Source organism: Mauremys reevesii, linkage group 2 (genome assembly GCF_016161935.1).
Source record: "Mauremys reevesii isolate NIE-2019 linkage group 2, ASM1616193v1, whole genome shotgun sequence".
NCBI lineage: Eukaryota > Metazoa > Chordata > Testudines > Geoemydidae > Mauremys > Mauremys reevesii.
Window position 1 is genome coordinate 237,517,727 of NC_052624.1, and position 16,005 is coordinate 237,533,731.

General features: G+C 43.3%; 1 protein-coding gene across 1 annotated transcript; it reads left to right on the plus strand.

Moving 5' to 3' along the window:
- Positions 1–653: 653 nt before the first annotated feature.
- Positions 654–8,676, plus strand: LOC120398999 (fatty acid-binding protein 5-like). The gene is made up of 4 exons (XM_039526843.1): positions 654–808; positions 5,896–6,068; positions 7,110–7,211; positions 7,722–8,676. Exons 1-4 carry the CDS (start codon positions 733–735, stop codon positions 7,770–7,772), a joined length of 402 nt encoding a protein of 133 aa, XP_039382777.1. The 5' UTR covers positions 654–732; the 3' UTR covers positions 7,773–8,676.
- The last annotated feature ends 7,329 nt before the right edge of the window (positions 8,677–16,005 follow it).

The window sequence follows — 16,005 nt, forward strand, 5'->3', positions numbered from 1 at the left end:
AGGAGGAGGTTGACCAGGAGGTCCCCCGACTTTGTGGGGCCACGGATAGGGAGTGCATGGAGAAGCAGGTGGGGGGAAAAGTGCAGCCAGAAACAAGAGGATATTAGTGAGGAGCCGGTATAGGGGCTGCAGCCTGCCGCACTCTACGTAAACATGCGCCAGGGTCTCCCTCACGCCGCAGAAGGGGCAGGTGTCTGGGACAGGGGTAAACCGCGCCAAGTACACGCGGTGCTCACAGCCCCTTTTCCCCGCGGTGCCGCTGTTAGGGCTGCAGAGGTTCGGGGGTTGGGGAGCTGCGCTGGAAAACGCGGAGCACGTGCACTTTCCCTTCGGGCTCCAGTAACCAGAGCACTTGCCTTTGGCCAGGCGGCAGAAATGCAACCTCGTCTCCCCCGCTCGCCCGGGAAATGCCGACGCTGCACTCCCAGCGGAGCAGCAGCAGGTCTCTGCTTGCAGGCGCTGACAGGGCAACACCTCGCCCGGCGCCCCCGGGCAGGTACCGTCCTGGCGGGCGGCGGCGTGAACCTCACCCCGCGCTGTTCTCCCGGGGGCTGACAGGGGGCGAGGGCCGGGAGTCGGAACCCCTGACGTTGCCGGTCCCCATTGGTTCTCTGCCGCAGCGCATGGTCAAGGGCATCTGGATAAAAACGCATCTGGCCCCCCTCTGCCTCTACACTGTGCTCCAGCCTCCACCTCCTGCGGGACGCGGACACCGCCTAGCGAGCCGGCACCATGAGCATAGACGATTTTGTAGGCAAGTGGAGCCTCCTGTCCAGCGACGGCTTTGACGAGTACATGAAGGAATTAGGTAAGGGGCAGGGAGACCGAGTGGGATAGAAATCATTGCTCACCATCTGTGGGTCCGAGGGAGGGGAAGGTGGGGGTGGCTGGCGGGCGGGCTAGGTACTTCTGCCCCTGGATAGAAAATAAAGGAATGTCCCCCGTCCTCCCCCCGCCCCGCACTCTGGGCAGCGAGGACTTTTCATTCAGGATCTCCTTGGCTGTTAGGTTTGCGGGAAGAAATGAGGTTTGGTGGACTCTGATGTCTATGACTGTCTCCCTAAATCCCACAGTTGCTGCCCGCTGGAAGAAAAAACGCTCTCTCCCTTGTATACGTGTGTGTAATTTATTTATATTGTCAGTATGATCCCCTGTGTGTGTGTGTATGGAGAGGGCAAGGACCCAAGATTTAAGGTGCCCCTTCCTTGCTCCTCCCGGAGCTAGCTCCACTATGCTAGTTCATCTGGGATCCAAAACTTTGTGCCTGGTTTCTTCAGATGCTCTGTCCAAGGTCTGCGGGTCGTCACGGTGCCTGATGCTAGGAGCCGCCTGGGAATAGGTTGCTAACTAAAGTGAAAGGAGAGAATTCCCAGGGCGTCAACATAAAAGCAACCGTGCGACCTGGAGCAATGGCTTGAATAGCAAGAGCCTCTCTCCCCTGCTGGCTACGCTGATGCTGGGCAGAGCACACTCTCTCGTGGAGAGGGGGACCTCTCGGAATGGTTTTGGTCCTGCTCTGGGGTTAGGGAAAGGAGAGAAGAACAGAAAACAAAATCTATCCAATAGAGAGAAAACGAACATGTGTTCATGTTAGTCTTTATTATACTGCACCTGAGATACATCCAATACTGCCAATACATCTGTGCGTTTATTGCCTAAACAAAGCATCTGCTGTGAGGCATTTGTAACCTCGTGGTTTGCCGAATGTCTGAACCCCTGGGCCATAATTTGCTCTCAGTGCCACTGACATAACTGAAATTCCTCCAGATTGTTATCAGTGGAAGTGAGAGCAGCCTGGGACTCAGTGGTATACACACCTTGAATTTTTTATTGTTATAAACAAAGTAGCTTGCATATTATCAGGTTTGAGATGAGTTTTTGTGTTGTGCATTAAATCTGCAAAATCAGAGCACACTGGCCCGAAACTGACTAGAATCACAGTTCCTTATATTAACATTTCAATAACAGATTGCAAACTTGTGTATATGTGCCTGCTTTCCGTTAAATGGCAGTCTTTAGTGTTAAGAACAGGTGGGTAAATGATAGCATGAGAAGAGAATGAAGTGGGAAATACCCAGCTATAACACACAATTATCAGCCTCTTCCTATTTTCTATTCAATTTGCGCTGTGATACTCTCGCATGAATTTGTCTGATAGTAGATTATCAGAAGGGGTCATATCAATGCAGCTGCTGCTGGGATACAAAATATCATTGAAGAGACTCTTTCTATTGCTAGATGTAAAATGTATCTGTATTCCTTAACGGTTTCAGTAGTTGCACCACCAGTTCAATTTCTATCCGAAGTCTTTTCTTCATGAATTGCCAGTCTCAACTGTTCAAAAATCACAAGGGAGCCCCCTCCTCCCAATTCTGAGATTGGATTAAAAAACTGTTGGTGTCTTTTTCAATTTCCCTCATGGGTTTTGAATCTTTTAGGGTCATGTTTTCAAGATGAGCTATGGGATATTCTGATGTGGGGTGCCAGCACTGAAGCTGTTCCCCTGTAGATAAATAATGCAAGAATCATTGGAGCAGGGGGACTGGGTATGCAGATAGCCTTGGGGGGCGGGGGAGTGTACATTTGGCTACAACAGTTTAATAGCCTTACTGCAGCACAATGTGGTGTGATTGCTCCTTGCCAAGCCACTTGCTGTACTGTGATAGACTGTACTGCAAGCCAGAGACAGCAAAATTAAGATTTAAGGTCAATTTTTCAAAAAACTCCCTTAAGCACTTTTGAAAATCCTACCCTAAGTCTTAAAGAACTTTTAAAAAAATGATAAACTGTTTAATTGTTAACAAATTACCTCATAACAAGACAGTGCAACTTATGATATTGTAAACATTCATAGCAAAGCAATACAACTTCCTGCTATGCAATTTATGACATTAAAAAAGAGTGAGCTCAGGCAATGTTTGTTAAAAAAAATCTAAATCCAGATCTTAAAATTCAGACCTTGCAAAGACAGTCTATGTGAAGTACAAAATATAATAAATTGTTAGTTTGAGGTACAAGTCAACCACACACTTGGGGAAATTAAAAAGTTAAAGTGAACACACTAGGTCCTTAGCTCATGTCAATCTGTCTCCTCCCCTGAGCAAACAAGTGTGAAAAGAGGTATCAGCCTGAATTCTGACTTATTTTTTATCACCACCCTTAACATGTTTATCAACACTTTTAAAAAGCATATTTAAGATAGTGTAGGGCATATTTATGCTCCACATGAATTTAGATTTTAAATCTAAATAGTTTGCAAGATTAAATGCAGATTTGGTAGGAGTATAGCTCTGAAAGAGTGAATGGCTCTAAATATAGTCTGCAAGGAATTGTTAGCACTTAACACAGCTCCTTCTACAGTTCCTGTTCAGATGATCAGTTCTAAATATTACCTTCAGAGCAGTTACATATCTGTCCACAAGCCACAGATTCACATTTTTAGACCCTGCCTAGGTAATAATTGGAGATATGCCAATCTCCTAGAACTGGAAGGGATCTTGAAAGGTCAGTGAGTCCAGCCCCCTGCCTTCACTAGCAGGACCAATTTTTGCCCCAGATCCCTAAGTGGCCCCCTCAAGCATTGAACTCACAACCCTGGGTTTAGCAGGCCAATGCTCAAACCACTGAGCTATCCCTCCCCCCTACAATCTTAAATATTACAAAGACTCGGTTCTTCAATGGTACTTCCACTTCCACCTGTCTCATGATTGGGTCTCAAGATTGCTTGGCTCTTCTGCCTTCCTGATGGGGGCCCTAACCACTGGACTAGTTTTGGACTACTAGTTTTTCAGAGCATAGGTGCTGACTAAGTGGGTGCTCCAGGGCTGGAGCACCCATGGGGAAAAATCAGCCAAGCTCCCCACCCTGCCCCACCTCATCTCCTCCTCCCCTGAGCACACCGCATCCCCGCTACTCCGCCTACCTCCCAGCGCTTGCTGTCGCCAAACAGCTGTAGCAGGCTCCACGGGGGAGGAGCGGGAACGTGGCACACTCGGAGGAGGAGGCAGGGCTGGGGCAGGGATTTGGGAAAGGAGTTGGAATAGCGAATAGGGGCAGGAAGGGCGTGGGGACTTTGGGGAAAGGGTTGGAATGGGGGCAGGAGGGAGCAGGGCAGGGATGGAGTCAGGGCGGAACTGGGGGCAGAGGGAGTTCAAGCACCCACCGGCGCCAGTAGAAATCAGTGCCTATGCTACAGAGTCTCTTTGTGCTGCTTTCTCCCCTGCCCCTTCCCCCCCAAATGATGGTTTCACTGAGTATAGATACTTATATAGTCCTTGGGCCAGAGAGAGAATGATTCTGTAGCACAGTGGTTAGAGTACCCATGTGGGATACCCCAGGCCAGCTCCTTTGCTCCAATCGCTTTCACTATTTAGCCACAGTGGAACAGGTTCAACAAGGGAGTGGGCAGCCCCTGTTCAAATCCTTTCTCCCCCCTCCCCTTCTGGCAGAGTGGTGAATTAACCTGTGTATCCCACTTCCCAGGCAAGTACTCTAGCTACTGAGCTAAAGTTATTAAGTGGGCTTCTCCTCCTCCAGCTCTTTTGTGCACAGCAAGGCAGGCACCTAATTCATTCCTGCAAGAAACAGTTTAGTTGCTGGAGCCACCTGACTCCAGGCATCAGCTTCCTGTTCATGGATCACTATTGCTAAGCAAAGATAGTCACCTCCCTGCAGCCTGGACTTAGGCACCTATCTTGATGAGAGGGGAGCGGCTTAGTACACAACCCTCTCTTGAGCATCTCCCAATGGCTAGCTTAGGTGGCTCCCTGCCTAGCATGCTGGCTTTTATGGATTGCATTTGAAGGCACCTGTCTCTCCCCATGTATTGTATTGGGAGCCTAGGTGCCTAATTCAGGCTTTGTGGATTGTAGCATGTTCCTGTGATTTTTCTAGTTGTTGCAATACTGAGCATTGTAATGCCTTTGAGGACCCAGGCCCTTCAGTTTTGGATGCAGATCTCACTACAGTAATGTATGCCCTTATCAGCTTCATTTTGGAATGCTGCACTGTGCTGTATGTGAGGGCACTTTAAGACTATTCAAACTACAGCTACTACAGAATGCAGCTTCTGACTTAGTGATACTTTTTGCAGAAAGAATGTCACCCTAGAGCTCTTCATTGGCTTTCTGTTTATTGATGGATGCCATTTAAATGGCTGATTAATAGCTGCTGTATAAAGCCCTGCATGGTGAAAGTCCTGAGTAACCCCAAAGCCTGAAACCTGCTGAGTTGGGTGAAGTACTCAAGCTAATGAGTCACTGGATTAATCAAGAGGGGGCTGAAGGCAAGGTGCTTTTTGATGAAGGGACCTCAAATGCTTCCTTTAGTAGTGTGCTAAAGTCCTACTTTGTTGAATTTCAAGTCATGCTCCAAAGCTCAAATTTTTCCTTTACACGTTTTTCTGCAGAGGGGAGTCTTCTAGCTTTTTTTTTTTTTAAATACTTTTGACATTGGTCTGAAAATGTGCATTTTATTATTTTACACACATGTCTAGAGTGACAGCTGGGTGTTCCATAAGTAAGTTAGAAGAAATACATCTATATGATGAATATACATTTAAATGTAAATTGTATATAAAAATGGATTAATTTTACAGTTTGAAAAGTCAATTGGAGAACTTTTAAAATACAGTTCACTTAAACTTGGACACAATCTTCTTGTAACACAGCCCTTTCCACCTTACACGTCCATTTGTGTGAATGGAGATATTGCTTTTCTGGAGACCTGCAGGTCCTATAGGGGGAGAAATAGATTTGATTTAGATCTCAGGAGCATTCAGAATGAGTGAGTCTGCAAAATGAATTTCTCCTCCCTCGTCCTGGATAATTAAAAGGGATCCTCTCTCTATGTGGGCTTAGCGTTTAACTCTGATATGCTGTTGTTCTTGCTCTGTAGGTGTGGGTATGGCCCTGAGGAAAATGGGGAGCATGGCCAAACCAGATGTTTACATCATCAAGGATGGAGATACAATCACCATAAAAACAGAAAGCACCCTTAAATCTTCACAGCTCAACTTCAAGCTGGGTGAGAAATGTGAGGAAACTACATTAGATGGCAGGAAAGTTCAGGTTAGTACAAGAGTGGGTTTTTTTTTTTTTTTCCATTGAATACACCCAGTCCACCGGCGTGGCTGGCTTACAGATATAAATGCTATTTAGGGACCTCGTCTCCTCCATTCTTTCTCATGTTGAGTAGTACCCTGCTCTGTTGGTGGGTGGGGTACCCTTGTCATCACAAGCCTGATTGAAATCCATCAGTTTTTATGAACTAACCAGTCTACAAATGGTAAAATACTGAAACCAGACAAAGCCTGGTATATTTGGTTAATCATTTTCAGTTTGCATGGCAGCTGTGATGCATCTTGGGGTGATAAAACTGGCAGCTCTCCAGACCCATGGTAAAAATACCAAAGGCCAAATATCACTTTCATTGAAGTTAATGTCAAAAAAGCCTTTTGATTTTTAATGGAGCAGGATATGGCCCTATAACTAATCTGATGACACAAGCTCACACATTTGCGTAACAAGTGGAATAACCTATATAGGGAGTAAATTAAATGTAACTCAGACTCCATATTCCCCATCTTTACAAGAGTTCAAGTAGCTTCCAACTTGACTGATTAAAGGGACTATCCCTGGGAGGAGGTAGTGGAGGGTGAAGAAAGATTATTCCCTCTCCATAGGATTCTCCCAGGCCAATTATCTCCTTGTGTGAATGCTGGCCACTTGCCAAGACCCTCCCATTCCTCACGTGTGCACTGGCAACACATCTGCCAAGTGCAAGATTCAGACGTAGATGATACAAAAAGCCAAAGCACACGTATGAGGAGATGAACTTAGCACACTAAGCAGGTCTTGTTCACTTAAATTGTGTATGCTGTTGAAGTCATGTTTCATGTATCAATGTGCCAAAGCAGTGACTGAACAAGTAGCAAAGTAATAGAAGAAGAACAGGAGTCATGAGAAATGTAGAGTGGAATCCTGACCCTACTGAAGTCAATGGCAAAACTCCCATTGACTTCAGTAGGGCTTTTGGAATATAGTGTGGGAGTGTATCACCTCCACTCAAAGAGACTGAGTAAAATATTTGAGTCCTGCTTTTCTTTGCAGACTCTTATCACCTTCGATGGTAACACATTGATTCAGCTCCAGCAGTGGGATGGCAAGGAGTCCACAATAACACGGAAGATAGAGGATGGGAAACTGGTGGTGGTGAGTGCATTCCTACTTCCTGATCATTGACTACTGCAAGACTGTAGACTATAGCAGGAATCTAACTTTAAAAGAGACTCAAAATCTATTATAAACTGCCATCTGCATCCCTGTGTTCGGCAGTAATTTAGCCTATCTGAGGGGTTCTCGATCTTTTTCTTTCTGAGGCCCCTCAACCTACTATAAAAATTCCATGGCCCACCTGTGCCACAACAACTGTTTTTCAGTAGATTAAAAGGCATTAGGGGATAGCAAGCAGAACAATAGCCCAGGGCCCTATGCCACCAGGAGCCCTGTGGAGCTAAGTTGCTCAGGCTCTGGCTTCAGCCCTGGACAGCAGGGCTTGGGATTCTGCTTTCTGCCCTGGGCCCCAGTGAGTCTGCTGGTCCTGCTCTCTGGTTTATTTTGGCAGACCCCCTTAAACCTGCTTGTGGCCCCCCAGAGGGCCTTGGGCCCCTGGTTGAGAACTTCTGGGCTATACACTACTGAATTAATTTCTTTGTTTTCCAGGAATGTGACATGAATGGTTGCAAGTGTAAGAGAGTCTACCAGAAAGCATGAGGACATTGTCTCCATACGGGGTTGGAGCTTGCTACAAACCAGCTCAGTTTAGTGAACAAAGCTCCTCTACTCTTCAGGTTTTTCCTTTTCCCTGTTTTGTAGTATTTCAATGGACTACACAGCTGTGTGCAATCATAGTTCAAAGCCATGATGTAACTATTCTGAACGGTTGTGGCTGTTAAATAAAATTTTCAGATATATGAAGTGGAGCTGTTGTCAATATAATGGAATTTTAAAGGTTTTCTTTTCCAAGTAAAGATTTATAAAAGTTCATTAGTTAGGCAGAGGAGCCTAAAATCAGTACTAAATCACAAATGATGGGGATATCATCTCACTGGAACAGTTAAGGTATAGTTGACAGCAAACTGCATTTTGGTTCAGCTATTCATATTTCATTGATGATAAAGGTAATACAATTGTATCAAGTGGCACAATCATTGTTATGGTGCAGAATCTTTCTAACCACTTTAAGATAGTGCCTGTTGCAAAAGTAGTAGAGTTGAACTGGTACAAACTGAGAGGAAAACTTCATCCATTGTGTTTAAACAGCTGAGCACATTTTTAGTTGGTTGCTTTCTGGTGAGAATCAACACCCTCTAACCCAACTAGTCAGCTTGTACATTTAGGGGCCAATAGACATGATAAAACTTAAGCAAGTGCTGAGGTGCTTTGCTGAAAGGAAGCCTTAATATGGAAATCCACTTTCTATTCTATTAGCCTTTTCTTAATAGCAATATTTTCTAGCAACATTTTCTTATTTCCTTTTTAGTAACATTCTGAAAATCCAAAACCATGAACGACTGAAATATTTCCTGAAATTAAAAGCCTCAATTTTACTTGCTCAAAACATTTGGTAATGCAGTTTATGCTTACAAGTGCAATAATAAATTAACCCAAATATTAATGTCTTCATTATTTTTTATAATGATTGGGAAGTGGTCAAAACGGATCCTCTGAAATTGCTATTCTACAAACTGTAGATTGTTTAGTGCTATCAACAGGGGCAGCACTATGTATTTTGCTGCCCCAAGCACGGCAGGTAGGTGGCTTTCGGCGGCACGCCTGTGGGAGGTGCGCTGGTAACGTGGATTTGGCAGCGCGCCTGCGGGAGGTCCGCCCATCCCACGCCTTTGGCATACTCGCCGCCGAAGTGCCATCAAAACCGCGGGACCGGCGGACCTCCCACAGGCATGCTACTGACGGCAGCCTGACTACCGCCCTCACGGTGACTGGCAGGCCGCCCCCAGTGACTTGCCACCCTACGCACGTGCTTGGTGTGCTGGTGTCTGGAGCTGCCCCTGGCTATTAGACTAGACTAACTTGTTCTGAAAGCTAAAACTGGCTGGTAACATTTTTAACAGGATTCCAAATAGTAGGTTTAGAAGAATCTAGAGAGTCATGTAATCTCTCTGCTTGCATTTTGCAGAACTAATCACTACCTTATTCCTACTGATGTCTTAGCTAACCACTGCAAATACTGTCTGGTGTACTAACCAAGTGTTCTGTGTATTAATGCTACCTAATATGGAATCTAAACTTCTTATGAGTTTGTGAATAATCCCCTTTATTTACATTATCATCAGGTATTTATAGATGGATTAGAGTTCTCTCAAGCTTATTTTCTAGATGCTTTCTTCATATGTTTCATATTTCTTGATGTGTTTTCTTGAACTGGCCTATCCTTGTATCATTTTTGGTCATTTTTTTTTTTTGTCTTTTTCCTCAATTTTATTTTGTTAAGCTTCCCTAAGCGGTGAAGAGATTTCTGTATGATGTATTCCATGTAGTGTGCCAGGACTACAGAGCAGTATTATTACTTTCAAGTTTATTCAGGAGCATTGGTGCCACATGTAGAAGCTATGACCCTGGATTTATGAAGTGAATTTCACCTCCTTGCACTCCATCCACATATAGCCCAAATACAACTCCTCATTGTGGGGGAAGTGAATTTTACCTCATCTGCATTTGCCTGTCTAAAATTTTTGGCCACTAGTATAACATTGTTAAATACCAGTTGTGCACAGGCCTGTATTTATGACATATTCTAATACTGGAAAGATGTTTTTATAACTAACATGCAAATTTTGCCTTGTCCACATTTCTACAAGAACTAGAACGATAGTTTAATAAACAGTAAAGTTAATGTTGTGCCATTATGTAAAAAGGGTAAAGGCTAAAGGGGAGGACCAGGGTAATATTAAGCTCTCTTTTTTTCTGACATCAATCCTGGGCAAGATCATAGAATGTCAGGGACCTTAGGAGATCATCTAGTCCAACCTGCTGCTCAAAGCAGGACCAATCCCCAGATCCCTAAATGGCTGAACTTACAACACTGGGTTTAGCAGGCCAATGCTCAAACCACTGAGCTATCCCTCCCCCCTGTAATGGAGTGGCAGATACAGGACTTGATTAATAAAGATTTAGAGGAGGGTAATATAATTAATGCCAATCAAAATGGGTCTATAGAAAATAGATGCTGTCAAACTAACCTGATATCTTTCTTTGAGATTACAAGTTTGGTTGATAAAGGTAATAGTGTTGATATAATATACTTAGATTTCTGTGAGGTATTTGACTTGGAACCTCATGACATTTTGATTAAAAAACTAGAACAATATAAAATGAACTTGGCATGTATTAAATGGATTAAAAACTGACTAACTGATAGGTCTCAAAATGTAATTGTAAATGGGGAATCATCACTGAATGGGTGTGTTTCTGGTGGGATCCTGCAAAGATTAGTTCTTGGCCCTATGCTATTAACATTTTTATCAATCACCTGGTAGAAAACATAAAACCCACTGATAAAGTTTTCAGATCACAAAAATTGGGGGAGTGGCAAATAATGAAGAGGGGAGATAGCTAATACAGAATGCTTTGGATTGCTGGGTAAGCAAACAATATGCATTTTTAATATGGCTTGTATACATCTAAAAACAAAGAATGTAGGTGATAATTACACAATGAGGCCTCTATCCCAGGAAACAGTGACTCTGGAAAAAAACTTGTAGGTTGTGGTTGATAATCTGCTGAACATGAGCAATGGTGTGGCCAAAAGGACTAATGCAATCCTTGGATGATTAAACAGGAGAATCACAAGGAGTAGAGAGGCTATTCTACTTGAGTACTTGGCACTGGTGCAACCTACTCCTGGGGGAATTCTGCGCCAATGTACAAGGCAGAATTTTGCAGAAATTAATGTTTGGTGTACAGAATTTCCCCCTTTCCACACAGAAATGGGCTGCAGAAATGTTGGCCACCACTAGGGGCTGCTGGACATGGCAAAGCCCAGCTCACAAATAGAAGACAAGACCAAGGGAAGGGTAGGGAATTGGAGGGTTCCAGCAGCATGTCCTGAAGTAAGGAGGCAGTGGTGTGCAGGAAACTCTGCGCAAGCTTAGGACCCAGCATCAGGGCTCTGGATCCCTGGGCTCTAGGAGGGTAAGGGGTGTGAATGTCTGGGCTGGGGGGGCCCCACAGCTGGGCTCTGCAGGGGGAGGGAGCAGAGAAACAGGAACTGGGTTGTCATATTGTTTCTATAACTCTCTACTCCTGGGGGAATTTTTGTGTATGTGTGTATTGTTTCAGACATACTTGCTGACTGGTATTTTGAAATAAAATAATTGAAACTGGTGTGATTATAGTGTTATTTTGACAAATAAAATTTGCAGAATTTTGAAATATTGTGCATAGAATTTTTAACTTTTTGGTGCAGAATTCCTCCAGGAGTACCAAACACTGCTGGAGTATTGTGTCCAGTTCTGCTTTCCACAGTACAAGAAGGATGTTGATAAATTGGACAGGATTCAGAGAAGGGTACCAAGAATAATTTAAGGATTAGAAAACATGCCTTATAGCAATAGATTCAAGGCGCTCAATCTATTTAGCTTAACAAAGAGAAGGTTAAGGAGTGATTTGATTACAGTCTATAAATGCCTACATAGGCAACAAATATTTAATGATGGGCTCTTCAGTCTAGCAGCGAAAGTTATAACATGAGCCAATGCCTAGAAGTTGAAGCTAAACAAATTCAGACTGGAAATAAAGCTTACAAGTTTAACAATGAGAGTAATTAACTATTGGGACAGCTTACCAAGGGTCTTGGTGCAGTCTCTATCCCTGACAATTTTTAAATCAAAATTGAATGTTTTTCTCAAAGATCTACTCTAGGAATTACTTTGGGGAAGCTCTATTGCATATATACAGGTCAGACCAGATGATCACAATAGTTCCTTCTGCCCTTGGAATCTATGAAAAACAGCACAACATAATTGTTAATTTGGGATCACTGCTCTATTACTTTGTTGTTTGCACTGCTAACACCATGTAATATTTAATTGTTCGCCTTTCATTTGAATAGAAAAAAGGTTTCCATGTCTTTCATGGGACATCTGTTTCTTTTGTGATGAAGTTACTTTTGATGGAGCAGGACACAGAGGGCTATCTGGTTTTGTTTGTCTTGTTCTACAGCAAACTCCAGGTGCCTTCATAATAGTAAGCAGGTTGTGATCTGAAAATGTGCTTTCTTCCTGGTTACTGGTCAGGTGACTTATTTTACCATAATTACATGATTGTGGAAAGCCACCTCATTTTGAACGAGGATGATATAAATGAATACGGCTGTAGAGCCTGAGTCTGCTAACACTTATACATGTGCTTAACTTTAAGCATGTGAGTAGGCCCATTAACTTCAAAGGGAGACTTAAAGTTAAGCAGATGTGTATATGTTTGCAAGGTTGGGGCCCTTAAAAACTAGATAATAGTATTAAAATGGCACTTGTGTTTGAGTTTTGAACTGTATGGTTTGTAATACTCAACATTTGACAATCAAATTTCTTTCCAGTCTGATTTTATTCTCCATTTGATAAGCTAAAGTTTTCTCTTTTATAGCTCACATGCAAATATGACATATTGCCCTTAGTGCTAAAATGACTGATTTTGTCCTTAAATGTTGTCTAATTATCCCTTGTGCACCACTTCCCATAGGGTGGCTAAAAAGCTTGAAGGAGCTACACTAACAGATCAAAAACAAGAAATAAGGCAATATCCAGTATTTCTTCATAGCAGTGTTGAAGAACTATAAAGCATAGAAGCAAGTTCTGGCATGTCACTGTGGTTCCATCCTTGATGATAATTTTAGGGACAGAGAAAAAGTCTTCTTTTATTTTTTAATTTTTTTTGTGGCTGTGGGAGGAAGGCAACTGTGGAGGGAACGGACAGCGCTGCTCTACTTCTGGTTTCATGGTCTCATTAAAGGATGGAAATAAACTGGCATCAGTTTTGAGATGGCTGGAGGAGCAGCCTGTGATAGATTAGCATCAGTAATTAATTGTGATCGGGTCAGAGATTGGGAAGGGGAGTCGGAACTCTTAGGAGTATTAGATTTTGTGAAATGTTATGCATATCAGTTCAGACTACTTGGCCACTCAAGACACAAGAAGGATGCCAGGACTCAGGTAACGTAATTCATGGTAACTGTAAGAGGAAAAATTCAGTCATCCTAAGGAAAAATGAGTAATTAAATGCCAATTCATGAAGCAATTCACTCCAAGGGACTTGTTTCTTCTTTAAGTTGGAATCTAGGAATAACTGTCTTGCCACATCAAAACGAGTATTTCCATCTCCAAGTTTGCATGCATACATATAAATCAGTATCTCAACTATTCAAATGCTGCACCAGAATTCATGTAGTGCACCACTTTCCATTAAGAAGCTGTCCTTAAATTTGAAAAGTGTTTCTCTTCTATCTGAGCATGATTTGGAAAAACAAGAAACTATATAGTAGGCTAGCTCCAGACATGAATTTTTGTAATTGCCTCCTTCTCCACTTGGGTATATGTTAGCACTGCTAATGTGAGCCTATGTATTGGCAGCCTTCAGTCCAGTGCATAGCTTACCAAATAGATTACTCTTTCCAGTAAAAGGAATAACCCGCATAGGATGAAGGTGCATGGGACCATGTTAACATGCATGAAATGTCGTTTGGTCCATCAGCTCAGTCCCAGAATGTCCTCCAGTGTTTCACCCATGGAAGATTGGTGGAGAACATACGAACAGCCATACTGGGTCAGACCAAAGGTCCATCTAGCCCAGTATCCTGTCTTTGACAGTGGCCAATGCCAGGTGTTTCAGAGAGAGTGAACAGAACAGGTAATCATCAAGTGATCCATCCCTGTATCTCCTGAGGATTTGGAGAGAAGTCAGAATTCAGACTGACACATTTTATCCCATGATTCCTCTCCTGGTTTTGGCTTTTCAGCCCTTGCATGTCAAATCAGAATTTGGCCCACGTGGTTTAATAAAGAAAAGTAAATAAATTCTAGAGAGATAAAGGTAAGATTATTTGAGAGTGTCAAAACATAAACGTGTTGTGGCTTACCTTTGTTTTCTTAATCAATTCTCACTAGCAAATGCTTTTAACTACTCGCTGGAGATATTTACAGGTGAAGTCAAAGTCAGTCAGAGAAGAGGTATAAAGTTTTAGCAATAAATGGAATTAAATCTAATTCAGAATCAGTTTCATGTAGTGTCTGCAAAATCCATTGAATCCTAATTCTTTTACTTACAGTTCCAATTAAAAAATGCATAAAAAGTTCCATAAAGCACAATAATAAAACTGTAAAACTAACCTGCCAGAAGGCAGACATGCAGTTATTATGCTAATGTTTAACACTTAATGAAGGCCCAGCCTCTATCACCTTTATGCGCATTGTATACTCCACAAGTAGTCCCACTGCAATCATCAGTTGAAATCAGTGGGACTACTGGCACAATAAGATGCTATGTAACACCAGTAGGGGTGACTGAACCTGGCTCATAGTTTTCTGCACATTCAAAGTTCTAAACAGGAATTAAGGGCCAGATTGTGATTTTCAGCCAGGGCTTGCATTACGGCATTAGGTATGGAGGAGCCATGCTGCAGTGTGAACTCAGGAAAGAAATCTGGCCAACTTCCAGGATTTAGGTTCTGAGGAAGTACTTGATGGGCCATCAGTCCCCAAATCCTGTAGAACAGAGCAGCATGAACTCCCCAACCTTCTTGATGGCCCAGAACCAAGATCCATTGACCAGCATTCCCTCACCCAACCACTGTCCTTCCCACCTTTTGAAGGTGTTAGTTCCCAGAAGCCCTGGGAATGCAAGGACTGTGATTGTACCTGGTCTTCCATCAGGCCTGGAAATTTGAGGGCTGGAAGCAACTTGCACTTCCTCCTCACCCCATGCACAAAACTGCAGGGCTGGACACAATCTGGCTGTAACTAATTAATTATCTCCGTGTAATAGATGGGGGAAGGCTCTCAAATGATTTGTCCAAGAGCACACAAGAAGTCACTAGGAACTGGAGTGATTAGAACTGTCTCCCAAGGCTCCGTTCATCTGTCCACACCACTCTTCTTTCCCCAAAAGCCTTACTTAAGGATCCACAACCCCATCCCATCAATTACCCCATTCATACAAGCACCACTTCTGAGGGGGATTGCTGGGCATCTCTCTTCCCATTTGTAACATGTCTTCTGTTGAGGAGGTATCCAATAGATTCCTTCCTCACACTGGCATCTGAGCATCCCTTTCCCCCCACCACAAACATCCTATTTCTTCTTCAGTGGTATCTTCAGCTGTATCTCCAGTGTCACGTGTCCTCTTCAAGAGAAAGTCCACTCTCCTGCTCCAATCAGCCAGACTGAGTTCTCTCTTTTCTGGGCCTACTGCATGTACTGTGTCAAAATATAGCAGCAGTCTGAGGCTTTCAATAATTTAGGTCTTGTCTACAGGGGGACACTCAGGAGAGCTAATCCCTTACTTTGGAAGTAAATTAAGATAAACCAAATTAAGGCCACTTTAATTCTGAATGAGAGTGTCCACACAAGAGTTTAATGCCGTTTAACTAATCCACTTTAAATTCACACTTTTAGGGTATGACTACACTATGAAATTAGGTTGATTTTATAGAAATCAATTTTTAGAAATTGATTTTATACAATCGATTGCGTATGTCCACACTAAGCGCATTAAGTCGACAGAGTGCATCCTCACTACCATGGCTAGCATCAACTTACGGAGCGGTGCACTGTGGGTAGCTATTCCACAGTTCCCACAGTCTCCACCTCCCATTGGAATTCTGGGTTAAGCTCTCAATGCCTGATGGGGCAAAAACATTGTCACGAGTGGTTTTGGGTACATGTCATCAGTCGCCCCTCCCTCCGTGAAAGCACTGGCAGACAATCGTTTTGCG

Excerpts from the sequence above, each read along its gene's own strand:
- LOC120398999 (XM_039526843.1), top strand. The coding sequence starts at position 733 with ATGAGCATAGACGATTTTGTAGGCAAGTGGAGCCTCCTGTCCAGCGAC. Across the intron at positions 6,069-7,109 it reads TAGATGGCAGGAAAGTTCAG|ACTCTTATCACCTTCGATGG; the intron begins GTTAGTACAAGA and ends TTTTCTTTGCAG. Across the intron at positions 7,212-7,721 it reads AGGATGGGAAACTGGTGGTG|GAATGTGACATGAATGGTTG; the intron begins GTGAGTGCATTC and ends TTTGTTTTCCAG.